The 16746-nt window shown below is 33.6% G+C and overlaps 1 protein-coding gene across 4 annotated transcripts in view; it reads left to right on the top strand.

Annotated features, from left to right (window-relative positions):
* LOC108689971 overlaps positions 1–12884 on the top strand; it is a 16283-nt gene extending 3399 nt beyond the window's left edge. For 3 of the 4 annotated variants that reach the window (XM_018196995.1, XM_018196992.1, XM_018196993.1), the window contains 12 exons: positions 295–446; positions 2095–2358; positions 2722–2878; positions 5704–6083; positions 6772–7088; positions 7531–7754; positions 7839–8012; positions 8468–9005; positions 9451–9527; positions 9692–9768; positions 10012–10267; positions 10773–12884. In XM_018196995.1, coding sequence (XP_018052484.1) covers positions 295–446; positions 2095–2358; positions 2722–2878; positions 5704–6083; positions 6772–7088; positions 7531–7754; positions 7839–8012; positions 8468–9005; positions 9451–9527; positions 9692–9768; positions 10012–10267; positions 10773–12811 — 4655 coding nt within the window. In that variant the 3' untranslated portion in view covers positions 12812–12884. The remainder of the gene's footprint in view (positions 1–294; positions 447–2094; positions 2359–2721; positions 2879–5703; positions 6084–6771; positions 7089–7530; positions 7755–7838; positions 8013–8467; positions 9006–9450; positions 9528–9691; positions 9769–10011; positions 10268–10772) is intronic. The other variant, XM_018196996.1, reaches the window with a different exon arrangement.
* Positions 12885–16746: the final 3862 nt, after the last annotated feature.

The raw sequence follows: 16746 nt of genomic DNA, 5'->3' as shown, positions 1-16746 counted from the left end.
TCTGACGTCACAATATGAAATTATAGTGATGAATGAATAAGGGTTTTTTATATTTTAAAAAAGCGACCTTAAACTTGGTGTTCTATTAAATATATTCAATAATTAATGTATTGAATATACAATACAATAACAAGGGTATATTTGTCTTCTTTTATCAAAATATCACAAAATGATCTCTTTATATAATAAATAATATAATCAGTAATTTTGAGTCTTTCTATAAAATAAAAGGAGACGATTATTCTAATAATAATATAATTCTAATAATAATATAATAATGATACATCTTTCTAGATTCGCGCAAAAATATCGTAAACTATCCGGAACGACAATCGCCTTTCGTGAAGGATGATAAAAAAAAGGATGATCCAGATCGATATGGTCGAGCGCTCGATCGTGACACTTCCGTCACGGAGAGCGTCGATTCCATAGAATCTCCTAATGAGGTAATATTAAGATGGAGAAATTAATTGCAATATTCTGCAAATGTAATTTTTATTTTACGTGCGGAACTACGTACCACACTAAAAAAAAGTGATCTTCCAGTTATATAGCGAAAATTATCTAGTACGAAAAATTAGCTAAAATAGTTAAATTTCAAGTATTGCAATATTGGATATGTATTGCATCTAATATTGGATATGTATTGCATCTAATCATATAGCTATAAATTCTATAAAGTCTATGCTATAAATTCTATGCGTACGATACATAATTTTCTATCAGATACAAAAAACATATAATTCTAGCTGGAGCAGCAAAATATTTTTTTGAGTGCACATTGCGATTCGTTGTCACAATGAAATGTCGCATTGTTCATTCGCGTCACAAGAGTAGCAGTTCGATAAGAACATCCCGCAAAATTCCTTTTCCGCGACACGAATGGCGATGTACATACAAGTGCCGACTTAAAAATATCCACGGCAACATGCGCGCACGACCGCGCCCGTTGAATTTCTTTGATCAGCGCATCGCGAGTATATTCGTTAACAGACGGTTCCATTTTAAGGCGAATTTCTTCAAGAGTCCCCTAGCTAAAATTGCACTCGTACATCCGTAGATGAGATTTTGGAGTAATCAAAATTTTGGAGCAACCGACTAACAAACTTAAACGTTTCATATAATTATTTTGATGATCCAACAAAATTATTTTCAGATCTAGATCTATCTAAATTTTTAAGTATTTCAACAAAATTATTCTTTTTGTGAATTTATTTCTTCTTTTTCTAAGTAAACACTGTTAAATTTATAATATTAAATTATACTTACATTTAGAGAAAAAGACATAGTAGAAGCAATTATATAGGAGATATCTCATACAAGTTTAATATGTAGAATTAATGTACGCATAGAGAATAAACTATTTTACAGTTATTGTAATTAAAATTGAATGATTATAAAAGTAATTTATTAGTTTTTGTAAATCATCATTCAACTTTAGTTTTATAATTATAAAATTATTTATTTTAGTATTATAATTATAAAATAATTTTTATTTAATTATATGTATATTAATTCCACATATAAAAATTGTAAAAATTATCACTTATATAGTTGCCACTATTATAAAAGATGGTTCTTTTTTTCTCTGAGTGCAATTTTTGTTATTTTTAATCATTTCTACAGATCGTCTTTATTCCTACTCAACATGTCGTTAATTTAACTAAAACATGAAGTTAAATTAACAATTTAACTCAAAAAAATATATTACATTTGACTCAAAGTGAGCTATTTATTAAGAGCATACATTAATATGGACGTTGCTTGTTTTGAAACTATCTACAATAATGATTTACATCTTGATATAATAAAAGTTAAAAATAAAAAATATTATTTAACTCAAGAGATTAGAGGTGCCATTGCTCTTTTGATATCTAACAGACAAAATGTTTTCGGTATTTTTATTTAAAATATTAATTCATTTCTAACGAATATTACATGTATTACGATGAATGGGCATTATTTGTTATTGATTACTGCGAAATTCGCAGTAATGTTTGCAGTAATGAAAAATGTATTTTTTATTCCAAAGGAAAGAATAATAGAAATTCTAATTTTATTGTTATTTTGAAATTGTTATGTTCCCTTAATCAGGGTAATCGTGGTAAACCACTAATTCGCATTATATCGGATACGGATGCTCCAAGCGGAAGCGGAAAAGATCCGGAAATGTCGCCGAAGAGGCCGACACCAACTCTGACAATCACGATACCATCAAACGAAGAGGAAATCAGAAGTTTGTCTTCACCGGAATCGATATCTCCTCTTCCATCGAGCGCACAAGATTCCGGTGGAAGCTCGCCACAACGCCCCAGGATGCGGCAAGACATTTTGAGCCTGAAGGAATTCAAACGACAGGTTGGACGAATGATTTACACAGAATTCTGATATTTACAGTCCCATATTTTCCCATAATTGCTATTGTCACTCTTAAATATAGACTTAATCGTCGCGTCAGGTAAAAAACTTCGTATACCTAACGTTCGCTCAAACTAAAACGGAATTTTTTCTTTCTATCTTTTACGTTAAGGGATGTATCGCTTGCGATATTTTGAACAAAACGTACCATCTTCGTCCACGTAGAAAATAATACTTCCTACATAATAAATAACCGTTATATAACGTAATAAATGTCCTCTGAATTCCGCAGCGATGCTTTCTCTTGCCAAACGGTTGTTGTAGACGTCTTCGTGACATGTATAACATGATGTTTGCTTCCAGTATTCGACGATCGAGGAAGCGATAATGCCAGCGCCAAAGATACAACAGCAAGATTCGAAATGGAACAAGGTCAGACGTGCTTTTCTGACAAATGCCACTTTCAGCGTTCCTCCAAGTCCGATTAAAGTGATCGCGGCGCAATCGTTCATGAACGATGGTGAGAATTTAGTGAAGCTTCCCAGAAAACGCGTTTCTTTAAACCAACATAAATCAATATTTTGTGAATTCTGAACTAACATTAATCTTTGAACTAACAACATTAGGAATTGTATTAATCGTGAAGAAGTTATCCAGCAAACACTAACCATCCAAGTAACACAATTTATTTGCAAGATATTGATTAAATATTGACATGCATTGGAGATATACTGAGCCAATGTTATTCCAATAAATTGCGTTACTAGGATAATAGTAATGTTACATTAATATTATAATTTCCCACTCAGCAATAACACATATAACACAATGTAATACAAAACACACGTAACAGTTATAAATACATAATAATGTTAAATTTTTACTCAACAATGTAACTCTTACGTACAATATGTGTTGTATTATATTTATATTGTTGAGTAGAAAATTATAATATTAATATAATATTACTACTATCTAGCAGCACAATTTATTGACACAATTTATTGATAAAACTAAAAATTGTAACGTTGTTATAATTATTTGTTATGTTACTGTTAGTTCGTGTTTACTGGATATTAATGCAAAAAACTTAATTTGTCATACAATGTATATTTTTGAACTAAATCTTTTTCAAAAACCTGAAATTTTCGGTCCCTACAATTTTAGAATCTCGTTTCAACGTCCAGTAGATTTACAGTAGGACTGATTCTCGTCAAGTCTTTTACACTTTTGTGCCATAAATCTTTATTTAAAAGAAACATTATGTACGTGTATCCAATCACAAAGGCGCGCGAAGATAAACGGCTCTGTTACGCATTTATTTCTGAAGTTCGAAACAGAATTTTGAGGCTTCTCCGAATTGTTCGCAATTTTAAGATTGCTTGATAATTAATTAAAAATTAATTAATTAAAAATTAATTATTAATTGATTGAAATTAATTATTAATTATGGAAATGAAATTAATTAACTGATAATTGAAATTAATTAACAAATCAATTGAAAATGAATTATTTTGTTCTAGTCATCAATTCTAGAATTCATTTCTTATTTAACAATTATATTATATTATTTACCTATTTCTCAATTCCATGTTTTTTGCGTTACTTGTTCGAACTCTTCAGCTTGAAGATACATTTCTCCAGGTACTTCAATAAATCCATTGTTTTTTTATGGTTTATCTCTATCGCTTCCTGCGTCGTTATCTCATGTGCTCTCAGAATTGTTTCGTGAAACTTGGCGATCTCTTCGAACTTACGACGCGCTTCCTCCTTCATCCGATCGAGCATTTTTGTTGCTTCGTCCGACTGTTCCTTCGTGCATTTCGTGAGATCGAAAGGAAGATAATGTTTGCGACACGCGGCGAGATTTCTCTCCGCGCTCTCAATGCAGATCGACACATCACTTCGCAATTTCTTTAACGTAGATGCTATATGCTTCTCGTTTAGATTGATCACTCGTTCCAGAGCGTCAAAAGATCGTTTTATCTCGTCATTGAGCAGCAACATCTTCTGTCGCATCCAGCTGCCATAAGAAACGTCTAATTTCATCAGTTCGTCCAGTTTTTCTGTCGTCTTCTTGAAGAGATTCTCTAATTGAGTCGCATGAGTGGCTCTGTTGCTATCCAAATGATTCTTTATGTCGTTCGTAATTAATTGCGATTCATTCTCCACGAATTTTATCAGATCTTTAATACGAAGCTTTAGAGAGTGTCGGGCCTTTAAATAATCGTCACTGGCTGTAATTGTTTTGCACTAAAATTTATTATGCTTTATGAAATTATATTAATAAATAATATTATTATATACGCTAGAGATTCTAAGACAATTTTTTTTAGAAAAGAATTTCGCTTTAAAACAATTTTATTAAATAATCAGACATTTGAGTTATAAATTTAATTTTTTAATATTTTAATATTGAGAGAGAGATAATTTAAATTAACACTTTTAATAACACAAAATTATTTTGAATAAATTATTGAAGGATTTATATAATTATACAAATTTATTATTTATACAAATAAAATTTTCATTTAATCTATTTGCACATTTTTGTTAAAAAAATTTGAGAAAGTGTGTAATCAACAATTAGATAATTTGCGATTTACATTAGGCTTTGATTCAGAAAACAACTTTTTACAACAGATTTGTACCAACGATGAAGAATATTGTCCAAGTTTCTTTTGATGTTGCTCGGAGGTTAAACGAATTTTATTTTCAGGCCACTCGATAGACTTGCCGTTTTGTGATACTTTTTTACTGAAGTGAAAAACGGGCAACGAATTTCTCGTAACATTATTCAGAATTTGACAACTCACTTGAAAATTTTTTGACAACATGCCAATTGTACATGTGTCACATGTTGCTCTTATCAAAACGAAACAAAAATAGTAACTGTTGTACCGGTTATGCGTACATGACAAACAAAAAACATAAGTCTGATTTTAAAAAAATGTTAAAATGTATTCAATTAATTAAATAATTAAAAAAAATGATAGATATTTTGAAATTATTTTGTTGTAGTAAAACAATAATATGATAAAAATGTAGCGCGACAATATAACGATACTGTCGATAAAATTACAGATCAGATTGTATTCCAATTATTATTGCTATTAAATTCATTTCGCGAGAATAGTTTCAATATACGAATATAGATTGCTGTCTTTTTTTAAAATCAATGTCTGTTATCAAGCTTCTATAAGCTCTTCCATCTTTCTAGCTTTAAACTCCGCTTGAGAAACACGACTAATCTATCTGAAAGAATTGCGAAGATTCTTTCTTAACTCTTCTGCATGTTTATTATGCTTCTCGTCGCTGCATAAAATGTCTTCGTTATAAACGCAGATAGGCGCCGAGCTCGCAGCCTTAGCGAAAGCGTCGAGGATCTCGGTAAAACCGTTGCAGGTATCAACAACAACGGCAACCATTATCGGGAAGCGCGCAGGGATTATCAGGCGTTGCGGGAGAAGTTCGGTGCAGAGTTTCATCGGAAGCTGATCGAATGGGAGCGATTGAAGGGCCCGCAAAACATTCGCAATGGCCTGCCGTTAAACGAGGAGTGTCTCGCGCCCGAGTTTAGGAAAAAACTGCAGGACTGGAAACGAGCGAAGAAAGGTCGTCGATCCAGCGTAGCTATCGAACAGCAACGCGTCAGTCGTCGACGGTTGACCGACTGGCAACTTTGGCGCTCTTCCTCGTCGAAACCTGAGTCCAGATGTTACGGCGTATGTTGATCTCGTGAACATTTGCGTGAAGAATAATAAGTGTTTTGGGAAAAGAAAGGGTTGCCGGATTAAAGCTGTAATCTTGTAAAATTTAAGACGATTTATTCCTGAATATCGAAATCTTTATCCTTTATTGTGCCCGTATCAGACTGAGATTGAAATTGAATTTATAATCAACTCAAAGAAAAAAACCAATGATATATAAGATGAATGTGATCAAAAAACAAGCAAGTGTAGATAAAATTAAAAAATAATTGAATTTATTACAAATTAATATTTATTCATTATTTTTTATTATTTCTTTTATATTTTTATTATTTTTATATTTTTATTACCACATGTATACTTGCTCGGTTTTTTTATTATATGTGTGGCATAATATTAGCTTGACTTTCTTGTTTTAAAAAAATGAAATCTTTTTAGTAAGTTTAATGAAAAATAAAATTTCACTTCACAAAAATTAAATTTTGTTTTGATTAGTCAAATTCTATCAATTCTCAATTTCTAGTCTGATATAAGCATTACTATATATAGTCTTCTAATTAAGATAAAAGATTAGAAACTGTTTTTAATCGAAAACTTTACGCATCTAAAAGATCTCTTTCATATTACAATTAATATGATTTACATGCCTTTTTTCTGATTTGAATATTTCTGAATTTTTTTTTCGACATTTTTCGCACGATAGAAAAATCAGAGCTCAATCGGCTCGCGCGGAAGCTGCGCGAGTATCGGCAGCGCGGGGAGCTTCAGCAGCGATGGGAAGCAACATCTTTGCGAAGATTTCATCAAAAGGATGGAGGCATGGAGGAGAATGAGCGAGGCCTCATGTCGAAGTGGCGAAAGACCGAAATCTCCGATGACAAATCGTGTTACGTCTGACATTGACGAAACGGAGTTTCTTGCTTTGGAAAAGCTGCTTCTGCTATTTGGGCAGAGGACCAAGAAGGAACTTCGAGAGAGCGATGCGAGACAGCTGAACGATTGCTTTGATGGTGATTCGAGGTACGAAACGAGTTCGAACGATGTAAAGAATATCTGAGAAATATCACATTTTTTAATTATTACGACGTAATACAAATCTGCACCGTAATTAACGACATTAAATATAGCTTGCAGGAATAGTTTCGAATTCAATTTACAAACATTGCTATCTCTTTTTAAATCATTCTGTCCATATATGAATAAAATAGATTTGCAATTGTTATTTAAAATTGTTTTTAAATTATTGCTACGTTAATTTTTTATTTAAAAATGAATAGTTTTATAATAAAGATTTGCAGAAGAAACTTTTATCTAAAGCAGAAGAAATTATTATAAAATAAGATAAAAAACTCCACACTAATTTGGTAAATTGAGTCCCAGTGAAATGAAGTAGTTTTCACATATAATAATAGAATTAATTAATCATACTTTGCAAATTACTGAGCTTTTTGGTTGATTCAAGATTCATGGCTGCGTCTCGAGGCGTAAATTGTGGTAACGAAGTGTTGATTCGCACGTCTGTCGGCTCTTACCGTTTTGAGGGTATATCTCGAGAATTTACGAGGAAACTGTATGACTGGGAGAAATACCGCGGAATATCTCCGAGATCTTCCACGTTTCGCCTTTTGGGGCCGGGCTACACGCCGTTCGCGCAAGATTCGAACGAAGTTGCATTGTCAGAGCCAAGTACGATGAATAAGATTAAGTAATTTTGAAAAACTTGATATTCTGAAATAACAGTTGCTAAAATATTATTCCGTAATTTTATAGGCAAGAATCATGCATATCACTGGACTCTGAAGCGATCTAAATCTGACGGTAGTGTCTTCGAAGGTAGCCTTCGCGACGAATCGTTCACATTACGTCGCTCCGCAAGTCTCCAATCTCTTACTTCTGCAGGCAAGCTTGAAGACGACAATCGGATAGATATTTTACCGATCTCTAGTAAGTACACTATTCTACTAATGATCTGTCTTTAATATCTTTTATGTTTTAACATTTTTCAAATAATCTTCCGGACAACACAACTTAAGGAATACACCAAGTCAAAAGAAAGTCAAAATGTTGATTTTTGGTTACAAAATTTAACTGTTAAAAATTAAAATAAAGTTATTTTAATTTTTTATTGACTTTTATATTCCTTGGAAAATTGACATTATTTATTGTTGTGTATCATTTTGACATCAAAATAAATAACATCAGTTTGCTACCTCCGCTTAATTAATTAATTTTCAAAAAACGTAGTTTTATATTTTTACAATTAATTACAGTATAGTTTATTTTAGCTTACTTTTATAAAATATTATATTTCAGTTTATTTATTTATCTAAACCATACCTGTGCTATCACATTTAATTTTCTATCAATTACTAATAATTTATTGCATCCATTTGTCACAGATAACTCACAAGGAATCAAAGATCCGGAGGATACAGCGATAGAAGATTCCGAGCCAGAAGCGATGATTGTCGACATCGAAGACGTTATTGAAGAAACTGCCAGTCCCTTGGCAGGAGTACAACCTCATCAAACGCCAGTGTATTCCGTCGCAGCCAGCGAAACCACTAGCATCGCCGTTCCTCTTGGCACAGTCACATCGAGTCATGAACCTTCGCCAGTATTCTTGGTCAAGACCGAAGACGATGAAGACTGTGAACGATGGAATATCGCGAAGATTGGCCAGGCTTGCTCGAGCGAGAACAGTCCGAGTCCAGAATACTTCCCGGTATCTGAGGACTGGTGCGGAAGAACCTCGTTGGATGATGACAAGTCGAACTGGGAGTCGAGCTGGTGCAAAGAAAGCAGGGAAGACGACGACACAGGAAGGACCGAGAAGGCGCGACGCTCAATTCCAGATTGTGGCGATTCTGTAAAGTCTGACCGTTCAATTGGATGGAATCGAGATATTTGGGATAAATCGGGTGATGAAGCAAATAGGTAAATTTCAAATCAATTTCTTTAAGAAGTTATCACACGGAAAAACGATTTTGCTGAAGTATCTAAAAGTTTAGCTAAATCTATTTTTCTAAATTCTTTGGAGCGGAATCTCACTTTAAAGAGTAAAAATTGAACTAGTCTTAAAAAAGATTAATTCAATTTTCAATCTTTAAGAGTAAAATTTTACTTTTCAAAATGAGCTTTCACTCTAAAAATTTTAGAGAGTAAATATAGATTTGATAAATTAAATTATAATCAAAATAAGTATATATTTCATGGACATTCAAATTTTTGTAAAAATTGCTTATGTTCGAATTTTCTACATAATTATTTTGATGATCAAATAAAATTATTTTCAGATCTGTATTTGATTAAATTTTTAGCAAAATCATTTTTTTCGTGCAGACTTTGACAATCGTATAAAAAATCGGTAATGTGTTCTCAGAGATTCGATGATTCTCGAATCGCCTTCCACATCGATCTGCGAAAATAAAAGTGATACAAGAAAAGAAGATTTCCTCGGTAAAGTATTCCAGACATATATATCAATTTTTTTAGAGTAGAGATAAAGTATTTACTTTTTTTATTTTATGATATAATTTAAGTTTATCAACTTCCTATAAACCACCGTGTAGAAATAAATCAAAGATATATTATTTTCCCTATTTTCCAATATTCTATTTCAGAAAGTGACAACGTTGGATCTGTTCACTTTAAAAGTCTCGAAATCTCACCGATGGCTTCGAATGCGGAAGAACTTATGGTACATAAAAAATTAAAATTCAATTTTTATTTTAATCTTATTTTCATGTTTTCATTTCGCACGTTTATTTAATTTTAATCAATTTCGCGCAAAGCATGAATAAAAAAATTGTTTATTTACGAATAAAGTTGCTTATCGCTCAAGATTCACAAGACATTCCAGTCACTGCGTCGAAGCAAACTTTTTGGAAAAGTAAGTTTTATCATAACGCAATTGAAATTAGAGTCCTGTCGGTACAACCAGGACCCACCGCGTACGTGCAAAGGGATGGATGAGACGTGTAAGGAGAAGCCCGAGGATCTAGCAGACGAATCTTCGAACAATGAGCGGACGAGCGATGCGAAGAATCTCCGAGATGACGAAGATGATGAGAAGACCAAACGGGGAGACATAATTCTTAGCGCAGAATTTTGCGCTTATCAATTAACAAAAACGGTACCATCTTCGGTTTGTCCTGATTCCAAAGAAACTTCATCAAAGTTATTGAATTTAAATTTAGGCAAGTTCATATTCTTCTTTAATTCTTGTAATTTCTATTTATTGTGTTTTATGTTAAGGATACATGTGTCACATTTCAAAGTATTATAAAAACATAAAAATAACGTAAAGTGTTCTATTATTACATTTGGATATCTAATGTAAAATTTAAGTATAATTCTCTTATTGGTTTTTTTACCTAAGACTGAAAGATAGTAATTATTCATATGGATTAAAAAGCATTGATAATACTTTTAATGCTTAAAATAAATAATTCATTATCATCTTTTAATATTAAATTGGCTAATATTAGAGTTTTGTAAAAATAAATCATTCCTATAAGTCAAATTATTTGTGGTTTTGTAGTTAATCTTATGGCCAACATTTTTTGATTAATATCGGATCTGTTTTTCTCTTTTAGTTTTTGTTAGTTGAACTTTTAGCTAAAATTACAGCTAAGATATTTTTAATTTTATATATCTTTTTCTCTTACAAGAATATCATGAAAATTCTTTTCTCGTATATAGATAATAAGGTTACATCGGAATGCCATGGCGTTGATAGCGAAAGCGAGGCTTCAGCACATTATGAGAGTTGCGGTTCACCCGAGTTGCAGACCGATGCGGATCGGCATTATGAAATTCTCATGTTTAAAACCGATATGTGCGGCAATACAATGGATAATCGCTTGTACGAGCCAGTCGATTATCACAAAATTCACAGCTCCTCTTCTGACAGAAGCAACTATATAAAAGATATTTCTTCATTATCGAGAGTACCAGAAACAAAAAAATCAAATCTCTTAGAAACTCCGAGAAGTCTCTTTATCGATTCGACCATTCAGACTATTCCTGTAACAGTCTCTAGGAACAATGAAATGCGCAGTTTGGAAAAAATTCTGATCAACGAGGAGACCTTGAATAAAATAATTGTTCCTACGGCGTGCACGGAAAGTGGGACGAAATCTACAGAAAGAATTCGAAATCATTTCAGAAAAGCAAATCGTCAGAACGACATCGCGGCCGTCAATAATTACGCATCTAAAAAAATAATTCGCGATCATCAAGTTGAATGTGTCAAGAAGGATGGTTCTTCTACCAGAAACGTCTTCGTGAAAACAAAACGCATGATTTTCAGCCCGTTTCGTCGATCAGAAGATCGACCGTCCTCGAGAAAGCAGAGCGACAGCTCCGTCGATGATCGGCTTCCACATTTGTCGAAATCTAAGAACAAGTCGAGATCGGCGTCGCCGAAATTGGGCCGACAAGATGCTCTACTGCGCGTATCATTATCGTTGCCGTGGCCATTGCGCTCTACGTCGAAGGAAAGTGAGATTCTCTCCGAAATCATCAGGTCCAGAAGAAGCTCAGAAAGCAAGACGGAAGATGCAATAATGATTCAAGAAAAAAATTCACTGTGCAAAGAGAATAACGTGAATAATAAGAGACTGAACGGAGAATCAAGTAACAAAGATCCACCATATATTGATGAAGATCAAGAAGAAATTCAATCAGACACAGAGCTTGCGACAATGAACGTATGCTCGATCGGAAATACTTCTGCACGAATTTCTAAGCAACTGGAAAAATCAAAAATAGCAATGCTCGAACGGGATCCAGATGCATGCCGAATGCGGGGCAAATTAAAATATAATCAAACACACGACGATGGCGAACGCGATAAAGTCAAGTGCAGTCAAGTGCAATTCGAAGGAAAATGCGATGTGGAAAGAAACCAGAAGCGAGAAGAGAGGTGGCAAGAGAAACAAGACGAAGCGAAGCAGCAAAACGAGAATCATTCTAGATGCGATGTGGTATCATCGGACTTGATGCACAAACTTAAGATACTTTCGGATGCCGCAGCGAAAAGAGAAGGACGAACGATGATAGCGGAATCCTCCGTGATCAACAGTTTGGAATCACGTTCCTCCAGGATAAGACGAGCCAAGGAAAACTTTCTGTCTCGGCGAGGTGGTCCTTTCTGTCGCTCCGTAATGGACTCGATGGATGCTACCTCCAATCCTGAAGATCCTTGGAGACGGATGTCGACGACTCAGATATCGGCGAGAGAAATATCGAAGTTGAACGAGACAGTGACTGCTTCGAGCTCGCAAGAATCGAGATATGCGAGAAATCATACAGAAACAACGATGTTGACCGTAGAGAACGAAACCGTGTCTTTGGGCGAGGAGAAGATCGATGTTCGAACGGATTCGCTGGTGAAATCAGCAAGTGCCGGAATGATCAACGTGGATCCCGATACATTTGATCGGCTGGTCACGGTTGATCGCGGATGCGAGTCTCTGCCGAGGGCCATTGCGAAACGCCGCGATTCCTCGAGCCCGTTGGCAAAGATCGTCGGGAAGCTGAAGCTTTCGCGATTAATTCGTGCCCGAAACGTCGACAGCGGCAACATGAGCACGATCACGACGTTGTGTAGGCAAAGTCTGTTGATCGATATGCGAAATGATCCTAGAAATCAAACTAACGAACAAGGGATTGAGGATCCAGTCGAGGATGATACTGACGAACATTCGGATGAATCTTGTAAAACGATTCACGAATGAATCAATCTGTTCTTTAATCGAAATTATATATTTATGTAATATTCCAGGTGTCTGTGAATTTTTTTTAAATATCTTAAGTTTCATCTTATAATAATGAAGCTTAATCTTATAATAATGAAAAGATATTAATCTTCAGTAATAAAGTCTACAGCAGCCTATACAAGCGAATTAGGAAAACACGCGTAATTAAATGTTTTAAGAGAATTGTACTTGATAATTAAATCGCATGCGCGTGCTTAAATGTCAATGAAAATGATATTTTTAATTTTATGAAGATTTGTTGTAATCGATATTAATCATTTTGCAAAGTTAAAATGCAAATTGATAAATTCTATCAATTGAATATCAATATTTAGATAATTTATTTATTAATAAGAATATTAATGATAATTACGCACTAATGATATTACAAGTTATAATTAAAAAAACGATTAAAAGAACAGAACTCGTGGATTAATAAGTAACAAAACAATTTTTATATTCATAACAGCTATTTATAACAATAATATACTTAATTAAAATAAAGAAGAGCGTAAAACAAGATCAGAGAGAGAGAGAGATGCAATTGACAGTATGCTCCAACCTTTATAACACAGTATTTTTTATTAGTTCTTTGCTTATAATTTTTTTTTCAATACCAATCAGTATGGATAAGGTAGAAAAAAATCTGTATGAGCAGTGAATGATGCATCAGTTATTGTGTGTATTAATCAGTAATTATATACCTCGATTTGAATCCTATTTAGTGCTTATTAATAATATAAGGTGGAAGTCAAGTTCTTCCATAGTTTAAACACCAAATATTTAAAATAATTAAGGTCCTATATGATAAAATAATCAAGTCCAATATATAATAATTTTTAAACTACGTATCCAATAATTATACAATAATTCACGTATCGCAATAATTAACTACGTTGGTTCATAAAAGTTTTTTTTTTTCATTTTACTTTATCTTTTGATTCGCAGAGCCGGAAACATAATTCATTTTAATCTTATCGTCAGCGTAACTAATTCTATAAATAAACACACAAAATGTGTCACTCATATCAAATGTCGTGAGAATCTTGCGAATGGATTCATATTTTCAATAGAAAGATTCTATTCTATTCTATTTTAATTATTACACTGAAAGAAAAATGTATTAAATTTTAATAAATAATCATTTGAATAATATTAACATAACATTTATTTACAAAAAATAAATATTTGCTAAATTAATAAAAAATAAAATAGTTAAATGACAATAAATTCTTATATCAAATAAATATAAATTTACATTCAGCAAATATTCAATTGGCATTATTCAAACAAATATTTATTAAAATTTAGTATATTTTTTTGCAGTGTGTATATTAAATTACACAAAGTTGTTTTTTTTTTAATAATGCATAAACACCGTGTCCCTTGTTTTTTGTCCCGCAAGGAAGAGTAAACACAATGAGATGACGGTTACGATTCTGGCCGGTGTTTGATTAAACGGGATTAATGTCCCCGGGGCGATCTCAAGTGGCGAGGAGAAAACGAGCGCGTGTCGTAAGCGCGTGCCTCCCCGAAGTCGCCATAGCTCGATTCTTCCTCACCCCTTCGTCGTCCCACGTGCGTGCCCTCTCGAGCCCACTCCTCTGGTCGAGCCGACCCTTCCGCTACTATGACGGAAGCCCTTTCCACGTGAAACTGGGAGAGGATCGAATCGTCGAACCGTCGCTCGATCGCATTAAGCGGATTTCATTCGGCCTCCAAACGATCGTGCAAACAAACCGCTCGACTGGCGTCAGCGACTCATTTTCAGAGCGCTTATTGTACAAAGCGTAACGACGACGGGACTGCCATGGGAAGAATGTTGATCTCCGACGAATCAACATCTCTTGGGATACCGGGGATATAAACTCGCGTTTACGTTCTACTGCGTTTTAATTTTCTTCTTTACATGCGTGTCTCGTAAACGAAACGTTCAACCTTTTTTTCGCAAGGAAGCAGCGCAAGGAAACGTTTATTTGTGATGATACAAGTTTGTTTGAGTGTGATTCATTGTCAAAATGAAAATTAATTCAGTTCTGTGATTAGATTCAAAATAGATAACAAATATTAACGTATGCATTTATTAATTGATGATAAAATAAATTTGAATCAGATTTAATATAATTTTTTAGTTAAATTATTTAACTAAAATTCAATATTTTAATTAAACTAACATATGAATAGAAAATTAAAAAAATTATAAAGCGATTTTGATAAAAAAATTATAAAAGGAAACATATTTTACTACATAAATATTTCTTTAGAAGTAGTAGAACGATATTTTGCCCACATCTTGTGTATCCATCGATACTTAGAGATAATCGAGGATCGAGGACATTAAAAAGATCACGAGATATTGTATCTTTTAGGGTGGGGCTGAGTATGCCGGCTTGAAACGCGTTTGGGAAAAACGATCGCAGGTACAGGATCCTTCACCGATTTACGATTTGAGTCGCGCGAACGCAGGATCATCGACGTAGGGCACAATAGGCGGTCGTGTTGCTCGTTGCCTTTTCCAGGATCGAGCTGTCCGTCTACCTGCGTCTATAATCCGGAAGCGTTCGCAGGAGCACGCACGAGCAGGCACGTTGTAAGAGATATTACATCGTGGGATCGCCCGATGTGATTTTGTACATCTCTCGTACGAAAAGGAGATCGCTCCGAATCTCCTTCCCTTTCTTTTTAGACAATACACGCGATCGACTTCCGTCGGACCACCCGGATGATACTGTGCGACAATTTTAGAGCTTTCCTGTGATACCTATTAAAATGGACCAGGAATTACTTTTTGTATATATTGATTAATTTTCTATTGCACCCATATATTTTGCTGCATTGCTAGAAAAGTGATAAAAATTAAAAATTAAAAGTTGCAATGCTCAAATTTTGAAAATCCATGACATTATAATTGAAAGTATGGAAAGAAAGTGATGTTATGCATATTTAGTATTCTAATTAACATAAAAAGAGTCGACATCCTGCTAAAACTGCTAAAAGTTGGTAATTTTCTATTCTTATTTTCGATTAGTCAAAAATTATTTTGATATTATGTAACGTTACTCTCTAAAACTTTTAGAGTGAATCTTACTCTTAAAAATTGAAAACTAAACCATTCTTTATCAAGACTTGAGAGTGAGATTCCATTCCGAAGTTTTTTTTAGACAGTATAATTATTTGTATTATATTATATTCACATATTTTTATTATTCATATATTTAATACGAATAAAAAAAAACAAAATTGAAGTAATTAGCGGAGCTAAAATAACACTATCCAGCGGTATTAACGTTAAAGCCTTGTTTCAATTCAGAATTTTAAAAGTGCTCCACTCTCAAAAGTTGCTAACTTTGAAATAGGTTGCTTTTCTATCAACACAGCGATTTATAATATTTGTGACTTCTTCTGCGCCTACAATTTAGACTCTCCATACATATATTTATTTCTTCATTTCTGCCTTGCAAAATAGAATCATTTTCCTCGCGAATAAGCTTGAGTGTTCATCAGTTCATCGAATGTATTATACAGCACATCAGAGTTTGAACAAGTCGGCAAAAGTTGCAGAAAGCACGGTTGGTCGCGCGAGCGAATGGCAGCGAAACGTTGTCGGCGAAGAACAGCTGATTTATGTCCATTGTGGTCGGCATTCCGAGTAATTCCGCTGCGACGAGTGCACGAGTAAACGTATATGCTGTTTATCTTCGCCCACGTGGCCAAGCTCATTCTATCACGTGTCTTGATATCCTTCAATTCCAAGAGATTGATTAAAAGCGCAAAAATATTTAGATCAAACAATTTGACTTTTCAAAATCGAAAAATATTAGAAGGGTTGTTAGCTTTATTTTTAAGTATTATTTTGCTTGTTTAGAATATATTTCTAATATATTTAGAATTTATGAAATTCTTATGATTACTGC

This window comes from Atta colombica, unplaced genomic scaffold (assembly GCF_001594045.1).
Source record: "Atta colombica isolate Treedump-2 unplaced genomic scaffold, Acol1.0 scaffold288, whole genome shotgun sequence".
Lineage (NCBI taxonomy): Eukaryota > Metazoa > Arthropoda > Insecta > Hymenoptera > Formicidae > Atta > Atta colombica.
The sequence above is the reverse complement of the archived record's forward strand: the minus strand, read 5'-3'. Positions and strand labels throughout refer to the sequence as shown.